The sequence below is a fragment of the Accipiter gentilis genome, chromosome 20, assembly GCF_929443795.1.
Source record: "Accipiter gentilis chromosome 20, bAccGen1.1, whole genome shotgun sequence".
In the NCBI taxonomy this organism is placed as follows: Eukaryota; Metazoa; Chordata; class Aves; order Accipitriformes; family Accipitridae; genus Astur; species Astur gentilis.
The window spans coordinates 25,969,742-25,995,761 of NC_064899.1; the positions used below are offsets into that span (position 1 = coordinate 25,969,742).

General features: G+C 39.3%; 1 protein-coding gene across 3 annotated transcripts in view; it reads right to left on the minus strand.

The window, feature by feature from the left end:
• Nucleotides 1–26,020, minus strand: part of NFX1 (nuclear transcription factor, X-box binding 1) — a 69,533-nt gene that overhangs the window by 13,126 nt on the left and 30,387 nt on the right. For all 3 annotated transcript variants that reach the window (XM_049823722.1, XM_049823721.1, XM_049823723.1), the window contains exons 11-21: nucleotides 24,963–24,993; nucleotides 23,733–23,815; nucleotides 23,097–23,205; nucleotides 17,546–17,665; nucleotides 16,800–16,879; nucleotides 16,241–16,471; nucleotides 15,879–15,952; nucleotides 13,126–13,227; nucleotides 9,958–9,999; nucleotides 9,522–9,620; nucleotides 2,249–2,315 (exon numbers count right to left, since the gene is read on the minus strand). In XM_049823722.1, coding sequence (XP_049679679.1) covers nucleotides 2,249–2,315; nucleotides 9,522–9,620; nucleotides 9,958–9,999; nucleotides 13,126–13,227; nucleotides 15,879–15,952; nucleotides 16,241–16,471; nucleotides 16,800–16,879; nucleotides 17,546–17,665; nucleotides 23,097–23,205; nucleotides 23,733–23,815; nucleotides 24,963–24,993 — 1,038 coding nt within the window. The remainder of the gene's footprint in view (nucleotides 1–2,248; nucleotides 2,316–9,521; nucleotides 9,621–9,957; nucleotides 10,000–13,125; nucleotides 13,228–15,878; nucleotides 15,953–16,240; nucleotides 16,472–16,799; nucleotides 16,880–17,545; nucleotides 17,666–23,096; nucleotides 23,206–23,732; nucleotides 23,816–24,962; nucleotides 24,994–26,020) is intronic.

The window sequence follows — 26,020 nt, forward strand, 5'->3', positions numbered from 1 at the left end:
CAGTCAGCATGGCTTCACCAAGGGGAGGTCATGCTTGACCCACCTGGTTAACTTACATGATTAAATGGCAGGCCTGGTAGATGAGGGGAGAGCAGTGGCTGGTGTCTACCCAGCCTTCAGTAAGGCCTCTGGCACTGTCTCCCGCAAGAGCCTCGTGGCCCCTCAAGCTGTTGCCGTCGGGGCTGGGGGAGCAGACGGTGAGGTGGACTGAAAACTGCCTGAACGGCCGGGCCCCGAGGGTAGTGATCATAGTGCAAAGTCTGGTTGGAGGCTGGTAACCAGGGGTGTACCCCAGAGGTCAGTACCGGGTCCTGTCCTGCTCAACATCGTCACTAACGATCTGCACGGTGGGGCGGAGCGTACCCTCAGCGAGTTTGCCGATGACACAAAGTTGGGAGGAGTGGCTGATGGGCCAGAGGGACATGCTGCCACCCAGCGCGAGCTTGACGAGGTGGAGAAATGGGAGACAGAAACCTCGGGAAGTTCGGCAAGGAGAAGTGCGAAGTCCCGCACCTGGTGAGGAACAAGCCCGCACGCCAGTATATGCTGGGGGCCACCCAGCTGGAAACCAGCTTGGCAGAAAAGGACGTGGGGGTCCTGCTGGACACCAAGTTGGACAGAAGCCAGCGATGTGCGCTTGTGGCAGAGAAGGCGACCGGTATCCTGGGCTGCCTTAGGCCAAGTAGTGCCAGCAGGAGGTGATCCTTCCCCTCTGCTCAGCACTGGTAGGGCCACCCCTGGAGTACTGTGTCCAGCTCCGGGCTCCCCAGTACAAGAGAGACATGGACATACTGGAGTTAGTCCAGTGAAGGGCCACAAAGATGATGAAGGGACTGGAGCATGTCTCCATTGAGGAAAGGCTGAGAGAGCTGGGACTGATCAGCCTGGAGAAGAGAAGGCTCAGGGGTGATGTTATCAATGTCTGTAAATACCTGCAGGGAGGGTGCAAAGAGGACGGAGCCAGGCTCTTTCCAGTGGTGCCCAGTGACAGGACCAGAGGCAATGGGCACAAACTGAACCACAAGAGGTTCCCTCTGAACATCAGGAAACACTTTTTTTACTGCGAGGGTGGCTGAGCACTGGGACAGGTTGTCCTGGGATATTGTGGCCTCTCCATCCTTGGAGATATTCAGAAGCCATCTGGACATGGTCCTGGGCAACTGGCTCTAGATGGCCCTGCTTGAGCAGGGGGCTTGTACATGATGACCTCCAGAGATCCCTTCCAATCTCAAACATTCTGCAATTCTGTGAAAAAACTACAACCTCACACAGCAGGGCACAAGTCAATCTACTGTTACCAAATGGACTCACGTGCAGAAGCACAGGAAGTTTGCAAGCGATGTGAATAATGCAGATCTAGAACGGGTGTCTAAACAGAAAACTGGTGATCAGGAATCTAAGCGTTTCAGGAAGGAATCTGACAGCCTTATGAAAGTTAAGATGTAACTAAATAGAAAATTTTTAGGGACAGAACATTGAGGTTGTCATGGAACTCCTCAGGTAACTGTTAGGTTTGCCTCCTGAAGACTTCATGAAAGAAGAATGCTTTCTTATCTGCATTTGCATTATAATTCACAAATACCAAGCTTCAAGGCTTGTATCACTTGCCTTTGGTGTTCAGAAAGAAATCTCTTCCCCTCTGAAATATAATTTGACTTCTGGGTACTTCTTGTACCTTACGGAATAGCAATTCCCAACAGCCTGAGGGGCAGGATAGTGCAGAACTGATCCCTGAGATACTGAATTGTCATGTTGGCCTAACTGATTCATCCTGATCGTGATAAAAGCTTAAGTAACCACTGGGTAATTCTCCCTTTTGGTCAGACAGGGAAAAGATTGTCACATCTGGTTTGTTTTCATTTTTTTGTTCTCTTCTGCAATGTAGATTCTCTTTAACAGACACCACTTGTCTGCTTTGTAGGATCATTATTTAGCAAATAGTTGGTTATCGCTGAGAAGTAAAGCAATGGAGATGCTCTTGAGCTCTCTGGTTCTTTTGTTCTGTCATATTTGATGTCACCGACTCGTTGTATATTGCAAATTCAAGACCTGTGGTTGCCCCTTGCTGTCACCAACTACCATGTCTCCTAAAAATTTTGTTCTATTTATAATTAAATTGTGCACTCTGTTGGAACCCAAATGCATCTGGTGTCAGCTCACAACTATTAGTATTAATAAAGTTTAGTAACAAACTCCCCCCAAACTAAATAAAATTGTTTTTTATAGTAAGTCATACAGAAATACTGACCTTATTCACAGCTTCCACGAGCATTCTCATTTCCTTCTCAATGTCACTGACAAATTTTAGATCCTTCCTGCAAGAACAGCATTCTAGGTAAATGAGGCAAGAGAGTGTACAAAGATACAATATCTTCGTCTTTCGTAACATTATTTTAAACAAGAACAAAATTAAAGTACTCGACTGAAGCAAAAGCAGGAGTGAGAGCACATTTTGATTTATATATGACACTATTTACATTTAAAAAAATGTTAGTATGTCATAAATATTACAATCATGAATCATTTTCCCTTCAACCCTTGGAATCCAGAATAAAATTCTATGATACAAATCTACTGTCTGACAATACAATTCTACATTTCTAAATGGATAACGTAGATTTTAAAGTTGCCATTGCAGTGTTTTGAAATTACTTGTCATCAAGGCAATTAACTTAATTAGAATACATGATTAGAAACAAAAATGGGGACTGGGTAAAGAGTGGCGTCCTTTGCAAGACAGAGAAAAAGTGCACTGACTTTGGTCTTCAACTCGTCTAGTGTAACAAATTAATACGAACAAAAGAAGCAGCATAAGGCTACTTGCAAGCAAACAAACTGTTCTTGATATGAGATATTAAGGGGCTTTTTTTGTTTGGTTTGTTTTTTTGTTGTTTTTGCTTTGTTTTGTTTTTTTACTTTGATTAATCACAGTAGGTCAAGTCTTTTACATAAGGGTGAGCTTTGCACTCTGTTCTTAAATAAACAGGTAAACTAGCTCCAAAATTAAGGTTGTTATTTGTTAAAGCACCATCTGCATGAGGAATAAAGCTACCTGAATATTTCATATCTGAAAGCTGCTTAGTAGAAAATAACCTTATTTCTTCAAAAATAGGCACCATTCCATACCAACACACCACCACTTTATAAATGATGTCAAAATTTCATCAGTCAAGAAGCACCTACCAAAGCAGGCACTACCATCTTTGGTAGATGCCGTACCAAAGTTCTGGATGCTGAAGTGAATGCATCATCAAAAGACCAAGTGGTCTCAAGCAAACACGCAAAATGGCAACATTGAGTAGCTTGGCTACCAACATCACTTGATCACTGGTACAATGGAAAACCTTCAAGATTTTGTAACAGCAGAAGGACATTGCATGTAGTTATTAGAAGTCCTGGATCTTCAGTGGAGAAAAGTATTACGTTGAGAGTATTGCAAAAAGGACCTGGACTTGCAGAGTTAAAAAGAAAAGGGCCTCCAGACACCTGGGCTACGAAATACAGAGTCAGCCCATGCAGCATGAGGCTTTGGAAAGAATATTACAGCAATAATCTCAGGTTCAAAAAAAGCCACAACACATCACCACCCCCCCCCCCCCAAAAAAAACCTCAACAACAAAAAGCCCCCAAAAACCTCAACAACGAAAAACCTAAACAAAACCACTGATCCCTTCAGAATGAGCTTAACTCCAGAGTCAGAGAACAAATACTACATGGAATGCCAGCCATAAACACCCAAATTTCAAGGTGAAGTGATCACAGGAAGTAAGAAAAAAAAAAAATGGAACCAACAATCCAATGAGAGGGTCCACAAGCGCTTGATGTGTAATATTTTAAAAACTACTGAGGAACCAGCTCACAGGCTAGGCAATATGTTCAAAAAACGAACCCTTCAGCAGCCTATAAAAACAGTTACCAACTGGAAGTCACCAGTGAAATCAACCAGGTGGGAGTTCTTTCAGAAATACTTGGAATGTCTCTCAGCTTCAAGAAATCCCAAGATAGTCAAGACTGAAGTACTCAAATAGGAAGACAAAACAGAAGGCATACTACGTTGGGGTCAGGGCTGGGAGTGTGGTGGTGGCAGCAGGAATCAACTAATTAAAAGAATTTCCCCGTAGGAAAAGGTGAGATGGATTGGAGTAGGTGAACAACACAGAAACTAACTTCATGGGCAACACCTAACATTTCTAGTTCCAATAACTCTCTCACAAGTAGAGGCAGGACCTTACTACCTTTCGCTTGTTACATACTACACAGTGCAGAGTTGTGACTAACCATACGTGTGTTCAAAGGTGAGGCAAGTATTTTACACGCACTTTGTATCTCCAGAACATCTTCATGGAAGAACAACCCTGAGCCACCTGATGATCTCAGTGAACCTCAACCTACAGACTGTTCAGACAGGAACAACAAAGGGCAGGACAACGCAGATGGTGGGAGCGAGAGAACAATTGCTTTTTCTTTGAAATCATCAAGAAGATTCTAAGGCAGCATAATTTGGGTTGAGGAATCTTGAAGGAAATGGTGGATTTCGGTATTCCTTAAAGTTTCCTTTGAAAGAGCTACTCTCAACAAACATCTGGATTGCCCTAGAGAATTCTGGATGCATCAGTGAACAGCTACGGCAATCCAACTGGAAGATGCATCTTCTGTATCTAGATGTTCAGAGTGAAGAATAGTACTTCAGGCTGTTTACTCCTCTGCCAATAAGGCTCACAAAGCACAAGTAAGATTTTCTTTACAGTATCAAACTTCCCTTTGAGATCACCAGATGAAACGGTAAAGAAAAAATAAAAGTCTCTTTTCAACAGCAAGCAGTCTTGCCTTTCCAAGTTTGGGAACAAATCTCATTAGACTGCCATGACATGAGATGCGGAGTGTCAGGTCAACATGCAAGGAAGTACACTCTGTATTCCTAGCTATAAGAAGCATGAACCCACACTAAAGGGCCAAAAGACGCCTGCAGTTACCAAGAAAACATTGGCAAACTCAACTGTTAGCGAAGGTCTTGAAAGGCCAAGGGTAACGGAAACTATCCAGTAACATGAGGAAGAAACTGAAATCTGATGTAAATAATTTCACAAGAAGATGAAAAAACAAATCCTGTGGGTTCAGCAGTCTTCTCTGTATGATCCTGGTCTGATACCTGGGTGAGTAGAGACAGTGAGAACTGGCTGCTGCTTATTTTTCACCTGTACTTGTCTCTGGTTCCCATCTTGCAGCTTTAGGTTGCTTGTTTTGGTGCCTCATCAGCTTGCTCATGTCCTGTTTGGGGAATTTCATTTGTGGTCATCCTGAGCTGGAATTCATTTGTGTATTTACAAATTAACCAATGTACAATTCATACTGCCTTATCAAAAGCAAATGGAGTGTCTCCATTTCCCAGGATACTGTTGAGTACCTATTACCCGACTGAGGTATTTTCTAAAATATTTTTAATTCTTTGGGGTTATTCATCTGAGCTCTTACAATAAAAGTTTTCCAAGTTTTGCCAAGTGTGTTGGTTTGGTTTTATTTTAAAAGGAATGTTGTTATTACTTACTAGCACAGAAATAATGATTTGCACATTACTCTTTCAATTATTTATGACTAGTTATGGCCAAACAACCAGCTAACTGCTGTTGTGAGCTCCTATGTTCTAACCTGCAATAGACACTTAATGAAAAATAATGTAAAGTGAGGAAATTAAGTGGTTCTTAGAATAAACGCATGTGAACTGACAGTGGTTATACTGAGATTCTGCAGTGTGGGACTTAAAAGTCTATTTTTCTGTGCAGTGTCTATAAATGGTATACATTAGGCTTCTCCTCACCTCCTCACACTGCATGAAAGAAGGCGCAGGCCTACTGCCATTTCAGTTCCTCTCAGCCACACTACTTCGTAAGAATGTTCCTCAATGCTTGGTTTTTCACTGTAATTCTTGCTGTATTTTTTGGCTTTCTGCAGATTTTGCTGCCTTTGCCAAAAATCTCCTTATTCTTGCAACACTTGCCAGTGTAAGATTTTGCCTCTGAGCGACTGACATTCCAGGCTTGCAGTTTGCCAGTCACGTGCTTGAGAAGCCTCACTGCCCCTTCCTTCAGGCTTCAGTTCTTGTTAAGAAGGCTACAAAGGTCTCCTACCCCTAAACCTTACACTGCTCCTGCTTCCAAATCACACACCTTCATTGTCTACAGCAGCATGTGGAGGGTTAACTCTTGGGAAGACTGGCTAAGACGATGCCTATGAAGGACCCATCTCACTTTGTGCCTCTCTAGACTTAACCATTTGATCCAAGATTTCCCTGGTCCGTACAACTGCTGTGGGGTCCCGCACAGGCAGTGACAAAGTAAGAGAATTCTCTTCTGTGTAGCTCCATATGGCCAGATATTCCAGATGTCCTCCTCTCCTTCTCGAGTAGTCTTCATTCATCAAATAGCAGCCTTAGCACTGTCCTTGTCAAACTGGGCATTGATAGTTGTGCCAGTCTACCCTCCAACTTCATGTCAGCAGGCCAACCTGAGCATTTGCTTGCTCTCTGTGTCTATTTCTAGAGCCTCTTATGAAGGTCAATGCTGAAGCGTCCACCCAGTGGATCTGTACCCCCGGTCTGTGCTCAGTTGTGCTGGTACAGTCATCTCCATGCTAGATGATGGATTCCCCTTGGCAACAGGGCATCTCCTCATGCAAAGCTGTATGGGGTAAAGACTTTTCTTCTCATTCCTTGTCAGATTCTGACAAACACATCAGCAAGATCAGCATGCAGCAGCATTACCATGCTATTCCTGGTGCTCACTCCCGCCTCCTGTCATTCTCCTACAAAGGAGACATATTATCTTGGCATGCTTCCACTTACTCATCTTCTTCCTGTTACCAGGAGTTGTATTGCATCTTGGAGCTTTAGAGTTCTGTAATTAAAGCTTACAGCTCAAAATCAGGAGTCTTCTCACAGCTTTCTCAAGTTTTCTCATTTGTAGATGTGCATTTTTTTCAGCACTTGACAATGTATCAGCTTCATAGATCAATGGAGTATCACAGCATTCTACTCATGGTTTTGGCAGCTGCCGCCTTCTTGAGGCAGTGACCCTGAATGCATAGGACGGTGGCTTTTGTATTTCTCATCATTTTGAGATCCCATACATGGATGTGTAACTTATGCTCCGCAGAAAACCACAAGCCCTGAACTCTTGTATTACTGAAGTGACCTGCTCAAGCAAGAATAAATGCATCTGTCAAAACTTAAAAAGAATGCTGAGCTACCTGAAAAAAATGCTGTAACAGATACACTTTCTAGATCCTGCCATTATGAGGGAAACCCAGATCTTTTGCAAGACTGCTGAGATAAAAGATCATCAAGAACAGTCAAGGAAGTTAGTTCATAAAGCCATAGCTTTACAAATTGCAGATTGCTGCTCATGTAAAGAGAGATATATTAATACAGGGAGAAACTAATTTATCTTGAAGACTAGATAAATAAAATCTAGTAATTCAATGTGCAAAGTCATTGACTTGAGGACCAACAAAAACTTTTGCTTTAAGTTGTTAATCCGTAAGAATAGCCTGGGTGTATTAGTTTATTGTGAGTTAACAATATAAAGTGGCTACAAAGGAAGTGTAAGTAAAATCGCAGAATGACTGAGAAGAGATATTTTCATAGAGAACTGTGGAAGCATTAAGGCTACTTTTCAAGGTATCTGTTAGACCATCTGGAATACAGTGCATGATTCTGGTCAGTTCTGTTCATGAAAGATAAACGCTGCATTATGGGTAGAGAATGGCTGACAAGAAGGTGAGATTGGATTGTACTTTAAAACAAAGAAAGGGGATTACACACACAACAAGATATTCAACACAGTAAGAAGGTGAAAACATCCGCTTTGTTTTCTGAAAGAGGCAGAGCAAAACATATTCTATATACACTTAGAAAACAGCTCTTATAAAATACCACTTTTAAGTAGAAATACTAATAAAACAGTACCTACACAATGAAAAGATTCAGCTCTTGCCTTGCAGTAGGCTAATCCATTGGAAATAAAGCAAGAGGTGATTTACTTTTAAATTCTGTGTGGCTATTTAAGCAAAATTTTCACTTGTCTCAACGCACCAGCAAATTAAATAAAGGATTGCTGTGGTTTACCCCCAGCCAGCAACTAAGCACCATGCAGCCACTTGCTCTTTCCCCCCTCCTCCCAGTGGGATGGGGAGGAGAATTGAAAAAACAAAGTAAAACTTGCAGGCTGAGATAAGAACAGTTTAATAACTAAAGCAAAAATAGTAATGAAAAGGAATATAATAAAATAAAGAGAGAGGGAGAGAGGAAATAAAACCCAAGAAAAGACAAGTGATGCACAATGCAATTGCTCACCACCCCCTGACCGATGCCCAAACAGCGATCGGCCCCTCCCAGCCAACTCCCCCCAGTTTATATACTGAGCATGACATTCTATGGCACAGAATATCCCTTTGGCTAGTTCGGGTCAGCTGTCCCGGCCATGCTCCCTCTCAGCTTTTTGTGCACCTGCTTGCTGGCAGAGCATGGGAAACTGAACCATCCTTAACTTCAGATAAGTGCTACTTAGCAATAACTAAAACAACAGTATGATATCAACACTGTTCTCACACTAAATCCAAAACACATTACCAGCTACTGAGAAGAAAATTGACTCTATCCCAGCCGAAATAAGGACAAGGATTTTCAAGTAGAAAACATCCTCACACAAATATGAAATTTATGTATCACAGGACAGTGAAGCAAGAAAAAAAACAAATTCAGCTGTTCTAAAAACTTAAGAGCTGGTCAAAACTACTGTCATGCCTACAAACACATACACCCAAGAGTAAAAAATTCTTAGATGACGCTTATCATTCAAGCACCTTTTTAAAAAAGTGTCTGATCCCTCCCTGTCATTACAGATTGCATAGTATTTATCAGTGTGATGCTTTTGATATTACCTTGATTTTCTATTGCCTCATTTCCAGATGTTTCTGTCTAGCAGCCCTCTTTGCAGTCAGCACTGGTATAGGCTTAGCTCTACGTCAACCAAGTGCTTTGTTAACTCCATGTCTTTATTTTTAAAATAAAGACAGTAAAGCAAAAGAATAAATGAGACTGGTAGAGGGAAATAATGCCAGGCTATGAGAGCATATTTCATTACTTAGCCATCACTTTTGTCTTTGTCTTGAAAAGTTTACAAGGAGCACTGAGGTGGGGGTTGGTTGTGTATGAAAGCAGTGGAGATGTTAGAAGTACAGGTACTGATTCGTAGTGAGAAGAATGGTGGAGAATGATGATCCCATTCTAAATCTGGTCCTGTTACCGAACAAAGCAACCTATTGGGCACTTTTATTTTTCAGGTTTTTGTTTTGGAGATCTTGAGAAGTCAACATCACCTCCTTTGCCTCAATTATCACCTATTGCCAAGGCTGGAGAGAAGAGTCAACACGGGCATTTTTACAAGAGTAAATGTAACTATTCTGCATTTCCCATCTTGCTCTCAACACCGTTTGCCTATGACGCCTGTTGTCATTAGAACACATACCTCGCATCTTCTTTTAAAAGGTCACTGTACTTTGGTCCAGAAGAACGGATGTTAAAAGGATCCGAATTATCATCTATTTCAAGAGCTTCAGCAAGACGCCTAAATTTGAGGGTAGGAGGGAAGAAACAAAACATAACAAAAATACAACCAACCAAAAACAAACACACAAATCCCCCCAGCCTCCCAAACATGTGGTCATTGAAGAGTAAAGACACAGGTTACTAATACAGATGAACAGCTTGCAAAAGATACAGTCTGTACATTTGAAACTACTCATTTAGGACTTGTCACTAGAATATTCTAGTAAGATCTCAGATCACTCAATACAGATCTCCACATTCATCAGTTCTCTGGGTCACACAGGACAGGATTTTCTTCCACACAGCATTAACTTTCTGAACCTGGACTTCTGAAAAAAAGCAAGTTCATTGCTCACCTGTTCCTCTGAAGAGCTAAGCATTCTTCATCACATTGCAACCTGAATTATGAAAGCAAAATACAATTAGAATCACTGCTGCTACTCATACTTTTCAAACGGTAGGTTTGTTGGTATCATATCATTATCACAGCCTAAAGAAATAAGAAGAGTGTGTGAGAATAGTTTATTGTATTAGATCAGATAATATAGCTAAAACCAAACAGTAGTCAAAGATCTTTGAGCACACAAGCCCTTCTCCAGGTCTTGAACAGAAGCAGCAATTACCAAAGCCATACAGAAGCTGAGGAAAAACAGCTTCTGAATTAGGTTTTATTGTATTGGTAAATTAGATAATTTGAGGCGAAAAAAATGCAGTTGATATCAGCATTGAGGCGATGCTAGGAAGAATGGGAAATTAGCAGAGGAATATGTGACAAGGTCACTTACTCATATGCATCAGAAAAAATTATCAGTCAGGAAAAACAGGGAAGTTAGCTATGCATATGGAGGATTATGATACACTACAAAAATCAGTATTTCAACTGAGCCCATAACTTCTAGTGTCAGTAGAGTTACAAGTTTCAGCTTTCTGTCTCATCTTTGAAAGGTATTTTGTAATTTATTTTAAGGGATTAAAATGTCAGAGAAGGATCAAAAGTTCTCCAGAATTTCAGTGGCAGTTACAAACATCTGCCCCTTAGACTGCATAAGTGAATTGATTCTGTTGATAATACTTCCTTGATTTCAAACAAATACTACAGGGGAAACTGGTTCATTCAGTGACGTGTATTATGTTTGGAGACACACAGCTATAGGATATACAACTTCTGGTGGATTTCTTGAAGGAGGTGGAAGAAAGCTTACATACTTCCACTCTAAGACCAACATGGTACTGTTTAGTTATTTGCTTGAAGAACCATTTTCTCCTCCTCTAAAAAAGGAATGTAGCCGATTTAGAGAAGCTACTCTAGGATGGACCAAATTTGTCACCAGAAACCCCCAAACACTAGTAAGGAAACCAAACTAGAGTATAAAATGTCTAGAGACCGGACCACAGAGAGAAACAAAGAAAGGAAATCTCTGCACAGTTTGCAGAAAATATTCTGCTATTGTAAATGAATGAAGCAGATTTGTAAGTTACTCTGAAAATACTGGAGTTTGACAATAAACTAGAAACTTAAGAATAAATACTTTATGTGCCACTATCTCTTTTCCTCCCCTGCCCCGGTATTTGGTAGATGAAAAGAGTGGGGAAGGGAGAATACTTCCTCTGACTGTCCTTGAATAAAAGCTACCTGCCACAGTTCAGATATCATATTAGGAAAGATCTGCACAAAGAAAAGTCATCTGTGGGAATTTCCGCTATTCAAGGAAAGGGCAGTATAACTGCCTACACGGAAAGATGCGCGGCAGTGACTATGACACAATTTATATTACACGTTGCAAAGGCTCGGAAAGATGCGCAGCAGTGACTATGACACAATTTATATTACACGTTGCAAAGGCTCGGAAAGATGCGCGGCAGTGACTATGACACAATTTATATTACACGTTGCAAAGGCTGGGACACCAACAGAGACAATGGTGTCTTATTTGCTCTCCTGGCAAGTATACAGCTGTTATGACAGACTTGCAGCTTCAGTAGCTGAAAAAAGTCATCCCCCCTTCTTCTACCACCCCACATCCTCCCCCTTGAGTTCTAGCACTGCCAAATGGTTGCTTTCTTTAAACAGTGACTCTTTTTTTGGAGAAGCTGAAGGTGGCTTCATGTTGAGTATATTTGTATCTGGTTGGCATTGTGATACAAATAGGAACAAAGTAGTTGAGGCTCAATCTGGGTAAAGCAGAGATTATTCTAAAGTAATTCTAGAGACAAAAATTAATGCTCATATTATACATTGAGTATTCAATTAATTTAAACAAACAGGGTAGCTAAAAAGAGAATCAACTACTGCTTCCTATTTGTGTCTTTCTTATACCATGCTTATACATTACTAATACCTTGCTCTTTAACATTGTGTGCAGGAATCAGTACAGGTCTCCCTCTTTCACCTTGTTCCCCCCCACCTCCCTTTCTTCTGAAGTATGACACTGGCCCAACTAGAATGAAGCTGGAGACTGGGAAGAGCAGGTGCTCCCATGCATCGTTTCTGGTGTTAGTTCATCTTGCCCATACACTCAGAGTTAAAATTATTTCAGTGTAGAAAATTATCCAAAAGGACCTGGTAATAATGTGCTCCAATTTCATAGACATTAAACAAATAAACAGACAGAATGACTAGCAAAAGTTCTTGAAGTATGCTGGTATTAGCTTTTGATACAGGAAGTCATGAAGCAACCGTATAGGAAATTTCACTATTTTGACTTTACACACATAACAGACTGACCCGGAAATAATAAAATTCACAATTAAGAGAGATTCACAATTAAATTCACAATTCACAAAATTCACAATTAAGGAGAGGTGGTAACAAAAATAAACTAAAAACAGAAATTAGGGACTTCAAGGGCAAAGACTTCAGGCAGTCAAGTTTCTGACAGAAGGATGTTGGAGAAACTTGGCAGTTCCTTAGAGGAAGGATACTAAAAGACAAGCTATTCCAATCCTGAGGAACATCAGGAGGAACAGCAAGTCACCAAACTTAAGTCACAAGGTTTTCTGCGACTTAAAAGCAGATTTGCAGTGCCAGCCAGTGTGAGAACACAGAAGTGCCAATCAGATACAAATGTAAGAAATCTAAAAAGGGTAATAGAAAAATATTAAAAATAGTAAGATGATGACTAAGGGAAAATATGCCCCATTAATTATCCAGGAAGGAATTCTGGATGCTGAAACAGAAGATAATAGCAAAAAGTTATACTGTGGAGAAATCTGAAAAAATCCAGAGGAACTGTAAGGAGTTTTCTGGATAGAAAGAAACTCTGAAACCACAATTATATTGTTCCATACATAATTATAACAACAAACCAGCCAATGATAGAGAACTCATTCTACATGAAAGCAGAAACGTGAACTGCTAAGGAATTGCAAAATACTTTTAGCAGTATTGTTACAGTAGAGGCTGGCTACTTAAATTCTTCCTGGTTTAGCTGGGATTTTGCTCACAATAGTATGTATTTTCCACATCACCTATGTTTCAGGTACCTACAAGGGTTTCAAATATATTTCTACATATATCTCCTTACCTGGCCTGCTTCATTTCCTTTTTCGTAATAAGCCTACTGATTTCCACTGAATCTCCAAGCTGTAGATCTGTTAACTTAGTGGCTATAGATATAGCAGCTATTCTGAAAAAGAAGAGTGTTAGATTTCATTTCAGGCAACACATAAACCTTTGAAAAGGTGTATAAAGCTGCAGATTTAAACCTCCAGGTGGAAAGAGTAAGACAGACTGACCATTTCCTCATCACATTACAGAATGGGACTCTAGTTCCACATCACCTAGTTTTAGGAGTCTAATCTAGCTATGTAAATTAAGAGGTTACTCTCTCTCATCTCGCTTAAGCAAGTAGGAGCAAGACTAACAAACGGACATGCTTCTTCAGGGAATTTTTCAGAGCATCGATTCTAAGCAATGCAAATACTCTTTCTTCTCACCTACTTAATATTCAAACTACAGCTGACCGTGTAGCTTTAATTGCCTTTTTAGTTTTATGTGATTCTTCCTTAACTGTGTGCAACTAAGACCACTAAAATTAATTTATAAAGTACTTAGAAATTTTCTTAGAAAATATGCATGATACAAGCCATAATGAAAGAACAAAATGCCTACTGAGACTGTTACAATTTTCTTTATAAAGATTCTTCATCATTCCCTTCAATAGCAAGCCTTCACAGTCTGATTTTCTTGCTAAAATTTCTGTAACTAAAATATACAGCAAGTTTTTAGTGAAACATCCCACACCATTCTCAAACAAAATCCTGAAAATGGAACATTCTATCCTCTGAACCATCCTTTCTGTTAAATTCAGATAAAAGGATATGCTTGTCTGTATATGTTTTGTATCACATTCAGAGAACTCATCATCTATCTGGAAGGAGGATAATCATACTACATAAAAACAACAAGCACTGAGAGGCACCACCAGCTTCATATTTATCAGGTGGTGACAAAGTCTAGTTAATGGGCCATTAGATGATACGACATCTTCATTTGTATCATGTGTACAGACATAGCAGCACACTCACTTTCCTGTTCCCTTGGGCATTCTTCCACTGACATTCACTGACAAAGCTCAAAGCTGTTTCATCACTCCTGTAAAGTTGAGAAAACTTGGATACGCCATTAACTTGCTGACCTTTCCACAGTAGTACTACAAGAGTTACTTTGGTGTGTTTGGGGTTGGTTTTTATTTCTTTCCTCCCCAAGTGTGTAGATGGTGGGAAAAAAAGCCAAACCTAACTCCCACAAAATCAGAATATTTTAATCTTTCAGCAACCTCAACAGTTGGAATTAAAACTTAGCTGGCATTAAATGCTGCTTTTGTTAACATCACATGGGCCAAGAGTAATTTCTAAACATATATGAACACATTTGAAGGAACAGATACAAACACTTGCTTTAAACGGATTGTTTCTTTCCCTTCCTCTTGACTTGGGCTCTGATTAGATAAATACATATGTGTTCAGCTTATGCACGCAAGGACTCTCACTGACTTCAAAGAACCAGTTTCCTTGTGTGAATACTTTTGCAGTGTCTGAGCTACAGAAACAGTAGAGAAATGAGAGCCTTCAAAAATTTGGACTTGTAGTTACATAACCTTCCCAGCTTATCATTAATGACAAGCACATGTCAATTTACGGGTATTTCTAAGTTGAGTCAGTCTTCTGATTTGTATTCATAGTGAAATAGATCCTAAAAACACACCTTTTTTTCTAAAAAAGAAAAAATTATATCACCACTCCTCTAAGTCTATCTTGCATATAACGTAGTATTGACTACAGTTGCTCTTAACTGTTTCTGATTAGCACATTTTCCTCCTCATTTTTATTAGGTAGTATTAAGCACCTATTGTGTAGCTGCTAAGCTACCTTCTGTCAGAATTTGAAGATGGGCAGTGTTCAGCAGGAACAAAGCAGCATATCCTAAGCTGGGCTAATAACAAGCCCTCAAATAGCAGTTCCAAATAAAACAATCATTGGGAAGCTTTTTTTGAAAGACAGGAAGAATCTGTGACTGTGCTCTCCTATCAACTGGGATGCAGAACAGAACTCCGGTTGCATATTAACTCTCTAGATTAATTTTTGACTCCCTCTCCATCACAGCCTCAGAGTAAGATTTTAATATTATTATTACTGTTATTATTACTGTTTTGCTATTTGTATTTCAAAAGTTCCAAAGCCTTACTTTTCTTCTTTTCCTTGTCCCTTTCTTGCCCTCTCTTATAAGAAAGAGAAAGAAGTTTAGAAATAGGATCTGGAAATAAACCTATTGCAATAAATGGACTTGAGTAGGACTTAGTTTGCATAGTTAAGAACCAAGATTTAGATGCCAAAGCTCTCCCACCTAAATTTAGCCATTTCAGAATGACTTTAAATCACTCATTATCTGTATTGACTAGGCTACATCACACATTAAGGGAAACAAACAGCAACTCACACATGGACTGCTATATGTAATCACAACATTCAGGAGCCTGAATCTGGACTTGCCCAATTAGTCTGTATCTAATTGCTCTATGTGGGTAGAACAGAGAAGATTCAAGCTTTGACACACCACCACAGTTAGATTCACAACAGTGAAAAGAGGAATGTGTTCTAGTACAGCATAGCTGGTATGAAAGCTCAGAGGAATACAAAAAAAGAAACCATATGTGAAAGTACAAAAGAAAGTCTGAAAAAGCTTGTGAATTAAATATACTTAGTAAAACCTGAAATTTAATCAAAGTGCAAAGAAGTAAGTCCAGTAAGGAATTAGAAGAATTGTTACGGTACAAACCTCTGATATGTATTAGATGCTTCTGAGCAAATCATACTCTCCTTTCTTCTTCCACATTCACATTGAAGATCAACCTGTTGAATCACACAAGAGAGAAGCTTTTTAAATTTTTTGTCTTTTTACGGCCATGGAGGGGTGTGAGGGAGGTAAATTTATTCCTCTAAAAAGTCCTATTTTAGTGGAATAATGGCTAATTAAAAGTGATGAATAGTTGTTAAAAAAATTTCAGTATTGTAAGTTTACAGAAAAATGTCATGCTATCAATATATAAACGTCATTTTTTGTCACAGCTCTTATTGGCTGATAATTAAACCATATAATTTGCCTGTGAATTCACAGTGAATTTTCTTTGGATATCTAACCTTTGCACAGCAGGATGTTGTTGGGCAGGGTGAAGAAGGATGACATGGAGCCATACAGGGATGATTACAATATAGCCTTGGAATAGTACATGGCTGTTTACACTCTTCATCTATAAGACATTCTCCTTTATGACAGATCCTTTTACATTTGTGCATTCCACATTTTAACATTTGATTGCAGCGAAGTCCGCAGGAAATGTCAGTGAGATGACAAGGAATATTACTTCGCAGCTGGAAGAAGGGAGGAAAAAGATGACAAATAAAAATGAAAAATTATAAATGCAAATCTCAAAGTACTTTTACTGTTCACACCTTCATTTGCACTGTCCACATAAGAATAGCAATACTAAAATATCTTAGGACAAAGACTAAGTTTTTCTTTATATCATAGTCCAGCAGTTGGTCTGAATGTGTACGGCATAAAAGAGACACTTGTCTAATTTAATTACACTAAACTCAAAGTCCAGTAACATATACCATTCCAAAGAGGCCACAAGAATCTAAGCCTACGTCCTAGAACATTATTTATTATTCAAAAACATTAAGCATCCAGACTTACTTCGTGCTTGCCCATACACCATTTCTGAGTGAGATAGGTACAGGGTGGACATTTCTCCTCACTATGACATGAATGGTACACTGCAGTCACAGAAATAAAAGCCAGCACAATTTTTTTAGCATACTTCAGTCAAATGCATTAAAGGAGACAACAGAGACTATTAAACATGAGTTTGCATTTCAGAACTACACAATTTATGGGAAGCATGCTGCTTCATGCAAGGATCATCTGTTCTTTAATGTACTCTTTAAAAATTATGATGGCAGGTTTTCAGGTGAAGATTCTTCCATATTTTCTAAATTAAATAACAGACATTTTTCTAACTTCTGGGCAGGGTTATACTATCAGACAGAATTTGTCAGAAAGCACATCTGTTTGACCTGCGCTGTATTTTTTGCAATCGGCCAATGTAATTCCAAGGAACATATAAACTAACTGTTCACTAGGTTACCCTACCGTTTCAACCTTTGGAATATAGCATTTAATGTGTCGTGACTATTAACAATGATTAGAAAAAAATTCAATACTTTTACCAGTCAGAAGTACCACTACTAGTATTCATGGCAAGTTTTTGTTTGTTGGCTTTTAAGTGTAGACTTTAGGAAATATTCACAACTACTGAAAAAGCATGTAATAAAAAAGCAAATATATTTTCAAACAGACCTATGTACCCTTTTCTACATTTTGATCAAAAAAACCCCAAAACAAAACAAAAAACCTAAGCAAAACTGAATGGCTTGACTTACCTGGATGATCACAGTCATGTGGCCTGGTGCATGTTTTCTTACACTCTGGTGGTTGAGTGCCACAGGGGACAGGGGGGTAAATCACGGATTCACCACAATAACAAGTTAACTCGTCAAAACCTGAAAAAAAAAAAGTCAAATATATCCCCCAATGGCTACATGTATTTGCATTTCTCCACTATGAGAAACCTTTAAATAACATGCAAATGTTTTACTCCAGCTTCGGTTTTTATTAAGCACCAGGGTAGCAAATTTATTAGCTTTTGTGGCTCCTACAAGAAAATTGGACTATGATCACTTCATTAGGAATTATGCTTGCTTTTAGAGAGTGGTTCTTTCACAGCAACATTTTGAACTGGAGTAAGAGAAATGCTCATGTCAAGTTGAAAGCTGCTGCTGTTCTATCCTTGACTTAAAAGTGGGGAGATCTCTTGAATTCCCTTCTAGAAAGCACATCATCCAAACCTTGTGCTCCAAACTTCCCTCTGCCATCATTTTTTCAGACCAATGGTTAGATTTTGTCCTTTTACCAAGTCTTGCACATGGTACTGGGAAGATTCCAGAGAAAATTACCAAAAGGCATCTATGTAGACTTCTTCCTGTAATTTCTTCTGTATGCTTCTTTATGTCATTTCATATTACATGGATCCTCATAAGCAGCTTATGAACCTGTCCAAATACTTCAAAGCCAACTTTGTATATTTTGGAAGTTCTCTGTCTCAGGCAGTATACGTTTTCTTCTCCCCCCCCTTTTTTCCCTCCTTCCACATTTGGGAAACAGATTTTAAACTCATCACAAGATTCGAAATCTCAGTGATAAATCAAGCAAAGGAATAGAAAAACTTACACACACCATCCCAACTAAAACTTAACACTGCACAAAAATCATTAGAGTTGACTGCTGTTTTTCAGACTATAAATAAACTGGGAGGGAGACTGATTGGAATGCAAACTACAGTTCAAACAGATAAATTCTTAGAAAAACAGGACACTAAGAGAAAATATGTAACATCAGAAGTTGTATAGAAGGAGATCTGAGAATAAAAAAAGAGAATATGATTGGTCTACAAACAGAGAGAGCAGATCAGGGACAAGAAGAAAGAATAATGGAGGAGGTAAAAGAACAATGGGGGACTAAAAATACAAAACAACAATTCCAACTTGAAGAGAAGACAAGTGTGTTAAGGGAGCTGCTGAGTTCAGCAAGTTCTCTGACTCTGGGAATCACGGGATTCCTCCTTCCTAGTCTTCCAAAGCAAAATCTGTTGAACTCTAAACCCCTTACTGTTTCCCTTCCATATGGATATGATGACTGCTGGATCAATACGCAGGTCCAGCCAGTAGCAAGACTTAACACATATTCCAGAGACACAAGACACACAATACATACATGACAACAACATGACCGGACACACAGAGCCAACTGAACACAAAAAAGATTCATGTGAACAGGAATACCAATAGCCAAGTCTTCTTCCTCCTCTCCAGCTCATCAGGACTGAAGTTCACTGGTGAAGAAACACACATACACGCATACACTCTATATTCACATGCATGCCACATTCATGGATCTCAAATATTAGCATAGGCTCTAATATCCATACCTGGACAGACCCCTTACCCAGTCACTGGCTAAAACCTTGGGTATTTCCAGAGGCAGATCTCCTCTCACTAGACAGTCAGCCCAGCTCTGAAGCGAGTTCATCAGCAAATTACCCAGACATACGCAGGCACAGACAGGACTGGAATTAACAAGGGATGGCAGACCCCCCTGGTCTCTCCAGGTGCTGGCACTCAGACTGAGTGGCCCCTATAACTTGTGATCCCATTCTCCAGCTGCTGGCATACAGTATAGTAAGTCTGTCTGGTCTTTCCAGTTGCTAGCATAGAGACTATGTGCCCGCACGATTTGCAGCCAAGTCTCCAGTTGCTGGCACTTAGACCTCTCACATACAGAATAGAGCCTGAAATTACAGTGAAAGATATTAAATCTTATTCTTAATTAGGGCAGGATAGACAGTTGTCATCAGGTACACAGGGCTGTGTCAGAGCAGTGCACTGGCCAGCAGCTTCCTTTGTGCAAACGGTGTCTTTTATCTCCCCTTCTCTCCATTTTCCCATGCATCCACCCTGATTCCTCCCAAATACTCTACCACAATAAATTTATCCCTATTGGTTCCAGTATAGCTACAAATGTACCCAAATCTGCTATTTCTGGTATCATTACCTAGGTCATCCCAGCCTCACACAACTACCTAAGTTCTGTTGGCCTTGCAATATTCCACTCCCCAAAAGGTTCCCAATACCTCCCTTCTCCACTTATCTGTGAAGCTCAGTCATCTCTCACCCTTAACATCTGTGAAATCCAAGTTTTGTCAGCTTTTCACTGTTTTTTGTTATGTTCAGAAATTTCTGATGTCTGGTTGTTTTTTATGGTCTGTTCAGCGAGTTAAATCTCAGGCCAGGTCCTAGGCATTTGCCTGTGTATCTTAGAGTGCAGCAGTTAGTAGAAAGGATCATAATTTTTCTCTAATGAGACTCAATCACAATAAATTCCAGCAAGTAAGAATGCTAGAGAGAACAAAATATTAAGGGTTAGAAGGAAGAGGTAGAAAGAAGTAGAATAAGCTGAAAAGTTTCAGAACATCCATGGATTTTCTGTTGAAAGCAAGCATAGGAAAGAGTAGGGCTTTTGCTGTCCCTCACTACAGATCTTGAAACAACCTATAACCTTCCAGGCTTCAAAGCCACAAATCTTCCTTGGTCCAGGAAGATGAAAGACCAGAGACCAAAGTCCCTGGAAGACCTGAGTGTTAAACAGCTACACTGGCTGCTTGCTACTGATGAGAAGTGATAGGTGAAGAATCTTAACTGTAATGAAGGTTCCTTAACTAGCACTAATGAGGACAATGGGGAGGAAGTTCAGAGAGGTCTGTTCCAAAGAGTAGAAATACAACATCTGAAAACTTCAAAAAAAAAAGCTGTCTAATGCTGACATAAATTATCTTCCCCAAGAGACATATTGCTCTCTTGAAGCAGACTGGGTGTGTATAAAGAGACCCTGGCATAGAAAGGGACCTCACCTTTCAGCACTGAGGAAATGACACTGGAAAGGTAAAGTACCTGGGAAGCACACAGAACCACAGAGGTGTAAATGCACTATAGTACTGCATCTTGATGCCAGCCCTCACCATTTCCAGCAAAACCAGTAGCGGAGATGGAGGCAGGGGCAAGATAACTAATCTAATGAGTGGCAAGTGGCTTACAGCTGACCATGCCATGGCACATGATACCACAGCTGATGCAGTCCAATTGCAAACTGGTGGCTAGACAGGTGGATCAGAGCCAAGGATGGACTTCTTGGTGCTGAGAAGCACTCCCTAGCAGCTACAAGGTCAGAACCACACAATGTATGCCTCTGAAATCTCAACTAGCAGCATCCAGGAAAAGCAGGTAAAAAAAATCTTTGAAGATACTGCTTAGCTGATTTACCTCTGGACAGATTCAGAATGGGAGACTTCAGGGACACAAAGATTTGAGACAAATGACAGTAAGTATCTGGTTCCTTGAGTAAGTAGCTGCTTCTCCTGTGCTCAGAAAAGGACCCCACTGCAAAATTTCAGCAGTGAAGCTTGACCTCTCAATTGCATCGCATCCAATAGTGGAACATTTTACAGGGGAGGCAATCCTTAGGTCTCTCCAGGCTAAGACAGGCGTCTGAACCTTAGGTCTGAGAGTGAAATACAATTCTCAAAAGTACTGCAGCAACAGGGAGAAGTTCAATGATCTTGAAGATCAAACCCATGAAATCCAGTGAAGAAAAACAACCCCTCAGAAAAATCTGTGCATTCTGACTCAACTAGACCAGAAGTTACTAACAGGACCTTTGAGGCATTCAGATTACTATTTTGCTATGTCAGGAGAAATGTTTGGACACACAAACATTTTTTTTTTAAAGAGAGGTACAGTCAGCATGCATGTAGGCTATTAAGACAGACTACAGTGCTATTTCAACCACAATGAGCTATAGAGGCTCTATTATCCTGGAAAAGAGAAGGTGTTTCCATGAAAAGTTGGTCTCCATAAAAATTGAGTTGACTATGTCCATATGCATACAGTATAGGACAGATGCATGTACTACTGCAGCTAAGACACTTCGAGCTGTAAACAGTATCCTTACAATGTACAACACCTGCCTCTCTCCTTTTCACTGTCATGAGATCTGGTTCACACTTTCCACATTTCACTGTCCCCTTTCCCCCATTCCAATGAGCAGTTCCAAAGCAGTACCCAGCTTCTGAGAGAGAAGACTCACTTTTCTCCAGGAGTGACTACAGAACTACTAGATAAAAGACAGTATTTGATGAAAGCCGAAGGGGAACTACAGGTTAGTATTTATATTCCATTCTAGAAACACTCTCCCCTCACAGTTTTATTGTAGATTACAGAAGATGCAAAAATAAGCATAGAATTCACAGCTGTAAGACTTAACGATGATGGATTTAAAGAAAACTTTCAAACTTAAGCGAATGCTGAGTGGAAGGATGGATACAAGCTGAAGAATCCACTAAGGGCTTTTTTTCTGCCCAACTTTCAGAAACTGCATTTAATAAATAGCTTATAATTTCTGTGATAAGCTACATCTATATAAAGAAAGGGGAAATCTCTATTAAAATAGGAGACTGAGAAAAAAAATTAAACTGTTATCACATATGAAGATGTTCCAGATCAATTGAAGATTCTGCTAGCAGAAGGAAATGTAGAAGCATTCTTCTGTCTGCTTCAGGACAAAATTAGAAAATTTAGTATTATCTACCTATTATAATGGTGCAAAATAATCAACATATGGTAGCCCACATAAAGTGGTAAAAAGCAGTTGTAGAAAACTAGCATATTAAAGTGGCACAGCTTTTAACAGAGTACCTATCTGTCTAAAGCTATTGCACCAGCTTAAATCTTTAAATAGTTCAGCAATCGTAACAAAATTAGTACCTGCTAGCTGTCAATCTATTTCTAGCAATTCCATACTAATTTCCACCATCCAGAACATGACCAGAAAGCCTAAGACACACAAAACTGACATATCTTGTTTGTTCAGATGGTCCTGTCTAAAGAAAAATCACTAGTGTACCAAGTTGGGAAAGTCTGAATTCTAAGTAGCTAAACAAATTCTGCTACATACTTCAATATCTTGAACAGTTATTACATTGTTAAACAAGAGTTCCCTTAACTTAGAACTTATCTTTCTAAACAGCTTTTTTTTCTTGCGCGATTCCTCTATTTTTGTTTTTTAAGCGATTGCTGGATCAACATACATAACTGAATATATGTCACTGTAATTCAATTTTAAGTATTAAAATCCAACACTTAGTAAACGCATCTAAAATGAAATAACTTTCTCTTTCATGAAAAAAAACCAACCAGTCAAAATCAACTGCTTATTCTTCAGGTTCTGGTCAATTTGGATCACATTGTCTGTTCAATTCTGTCCAGTTAAGTGAATAAATTTCTATAATATATAAGAAATAAAATACTCTTGCACGTAACTTACTTGTTTGCCAGCATGTTTGACAACTGCCCCGATGACAGGGTTCTTCACATCTATGAAGCCCACAATTGAGTTTACGACCACAAACCAAAGAACACTTATGTTCTGTGTCCTAGGGGAAGGCAAAAAAGAAAAGCAGAATTAAACTATAAACCCCATTGGTTTATTTTTCTCTGTGAGGTCATAATCTACTAATTGACAAAACTGTATAGTGCAAAAAATAGCTTATGCCTGATGTATAGAATTTTTCCATCACTGTATGGATACACAATTTTTAAAGCGGATTCTGTTAAGACCTCTGTTGCAGACATAGCTACATCATAGCTTGTGCTTCTTGTATTAAGCAATATCCTTCCCCTCCCCATTCTCCCTGGAATCACTGCATTGACAAAAAGCACTTTTAAACCGATTTAATTGCATTTAGGCTGGAAAATGGTTTTACATTTGTAATGATACCCATAAAACAAATACTGCAAATAAATGCATCCACACAAACTTTTTGAGCACGACCAATACTGCAAATAGAGTGAAGATGCACAAAAATGGAAAGATACGAAGGCAAAAAAGTCTTTTAACGTCACAACCAAAACCAGACACACATCACAACGAACAATTTTAGAAAACCACACATAGACTTACCACACAGCAAACTTCATTACACTTGTGTCGTCCACATGATCTTTTCTTGTTGCATCGCTTGTCACACATGAATGTAATAGCAGCTATTAAAAACAAAACAACAAAAAAAAAACCCAAACCCAAACAGTCATTACTTTTATGTATTTGCTTACGCTGAGAACAAAAGCTGTGATCACAATATTAAGCCAAGGCTGTTGCAGAGCATGGTCTAGAAGAGACTAACACAAAGTAAGTCAGCAAGCAAACTTTTAAATTACTTGCTCTACCACATTAATTCCTATGTGAACACTTGGCTTCCTTTAAACAAACTCTTGTTCAAAAGGATTTTGGAGAGCAGAATACATGAAACTAGTTTATTTCACATTAGTCTTTACACCATAAACTCTGCACAATAGAGCACAGAAAACAGGATATCCTGACACGCTGCAGTAACACAAACATCCAACTGAAGACTGCTCAAATTGGTAAGGCAGTAAAAGCCAGGTAAATACAACTACTGCTGATATGCTCATGAAAGTAGGTCTAACAAAGACCATCCTTATCACTATCCACCGGCAACAAAAGCAATCGCTTCTGGATTCTGAAGAGCAAAGTCTTCACAGACAGAAGCTCAGATTAGGAAATATACATATTAATTCCTTATGTATCTTGTAAATAAGTACTTCAGTATGACAGGGGTCCATCAAGTAAACATTTGACTGAGGTGAATTTTGAGATGCTACATCCAGAATACCAAGAAGTGTCAAATGGGAATTCTCTGCCAAGCTCAGATGCAAAGACCAGCAGCCTACAACTGTGAAGCAAAGTCAAAGCTTGTATTTCCCCAGGAACTTCGACAAGAGCAGAGCAAAAGCATTACTTTGCATCGGAGCTATGCAAGTTGACTCAAAGATATGCAGGATGCTGGGTGGGGGGCAACCTCTTGAATATGGCAGGTAGCATGATAAATGTTCAAGTTGAAATAGACAGCGTGTCTGGAACATTTAAGATCAAATACTGAAGAAGTTTTTCCTTACATAAAAAATGGATAGAAGTGAAAGAAGTTTATTCCAAACCTGTTCCCAAAAGTAGCAGCATCTCAAGAAATGACCAACTTGGCATAGAAGTATGGATAAAAGAAGCAGTACTCATCAGATGTTTTCCAACTTCGTCAATTAAACCCCAAACTAGAATGAGTTGTGAATCATTTTTAAAACAATTTCACGTTATATATGTAACATAACATTGTACCTTTATTTCTGAGGAGAGCACATGGGACTTCCTAGGAAACAAACAGGGAGCCATTAGGTTAAAACACATGAAACAACTGAAACTTACTTATCTAGATAACTCCTAGTCACATCAGACAGAAAAAAGCACTCAGTTTTCATGTGTATAACACATCTGTATACAAAATTGAAACAAAAGCTGGAAAAAAAAATCCTCAGATCTTTCAACATAATACTTTTTCCTTAGAGATCCAACACCAACTCAAAAAATTTGTAGTTTTGTATACCCCACTTCATTCAGCAGATAATGCTGTGAAGTGACAGAAAGTTTGTCCTAAGAAACCAGAAACTTGCAAGGAGCAAACCAAAAGAGCTCTCCCAGAGAATACTGACAGAGCGCGTAAATTTGTGCTTTGACCAACTGTCCTAAAAAATGCAAGTCTGACTTGAGTTAGAAAAAAAACCAAAACAACCCAAACCACAGACAAAGAGAGACTGAAGTCAAATCTCATGATCAAAGAAGTTTTACCTAGATTAAAGACCTCAACATGAAAACAAAAGGCGATGGATGAAAAAAAAAAAATATTATTGATCACCTACATTTGAACCTTCAGTCATCACAACTTTACATTGAGTTGTCATTTCTAAGCATCACATTTTTCATGACTGATTTAAATTATCACTGTAGTTCACGCATACTTTTTCAAGTAGCATCTTTCTCATCCAAGAAGCTGCATAAACTAAAACCCATACCTCACTACTTTGTTTCAGGCCTCAAAATGAAAGATAATCTGAAGCCTTCTACCCCATAACTACCTTCAGCAAGCTTGCAGGAAAAAACTGTTCCAACCTCAAGCAAAGTCTCAGTCATTTCCATGTACTTATGGACTTATATATTCAGAAGCCACGTCTACTTATAGATGATGTGTAACAGGTCAGAACAGTCATCAAGGCTCCTGTGATAGTAGCCAAAGATTTCAAAGCTATGATTACAGAAAGTAGCATAATTTAAAAATACACTAATTGTTATATAACAATTGCTGGGTTACTATATAGATATATAAATGGGGACCAGTAAAA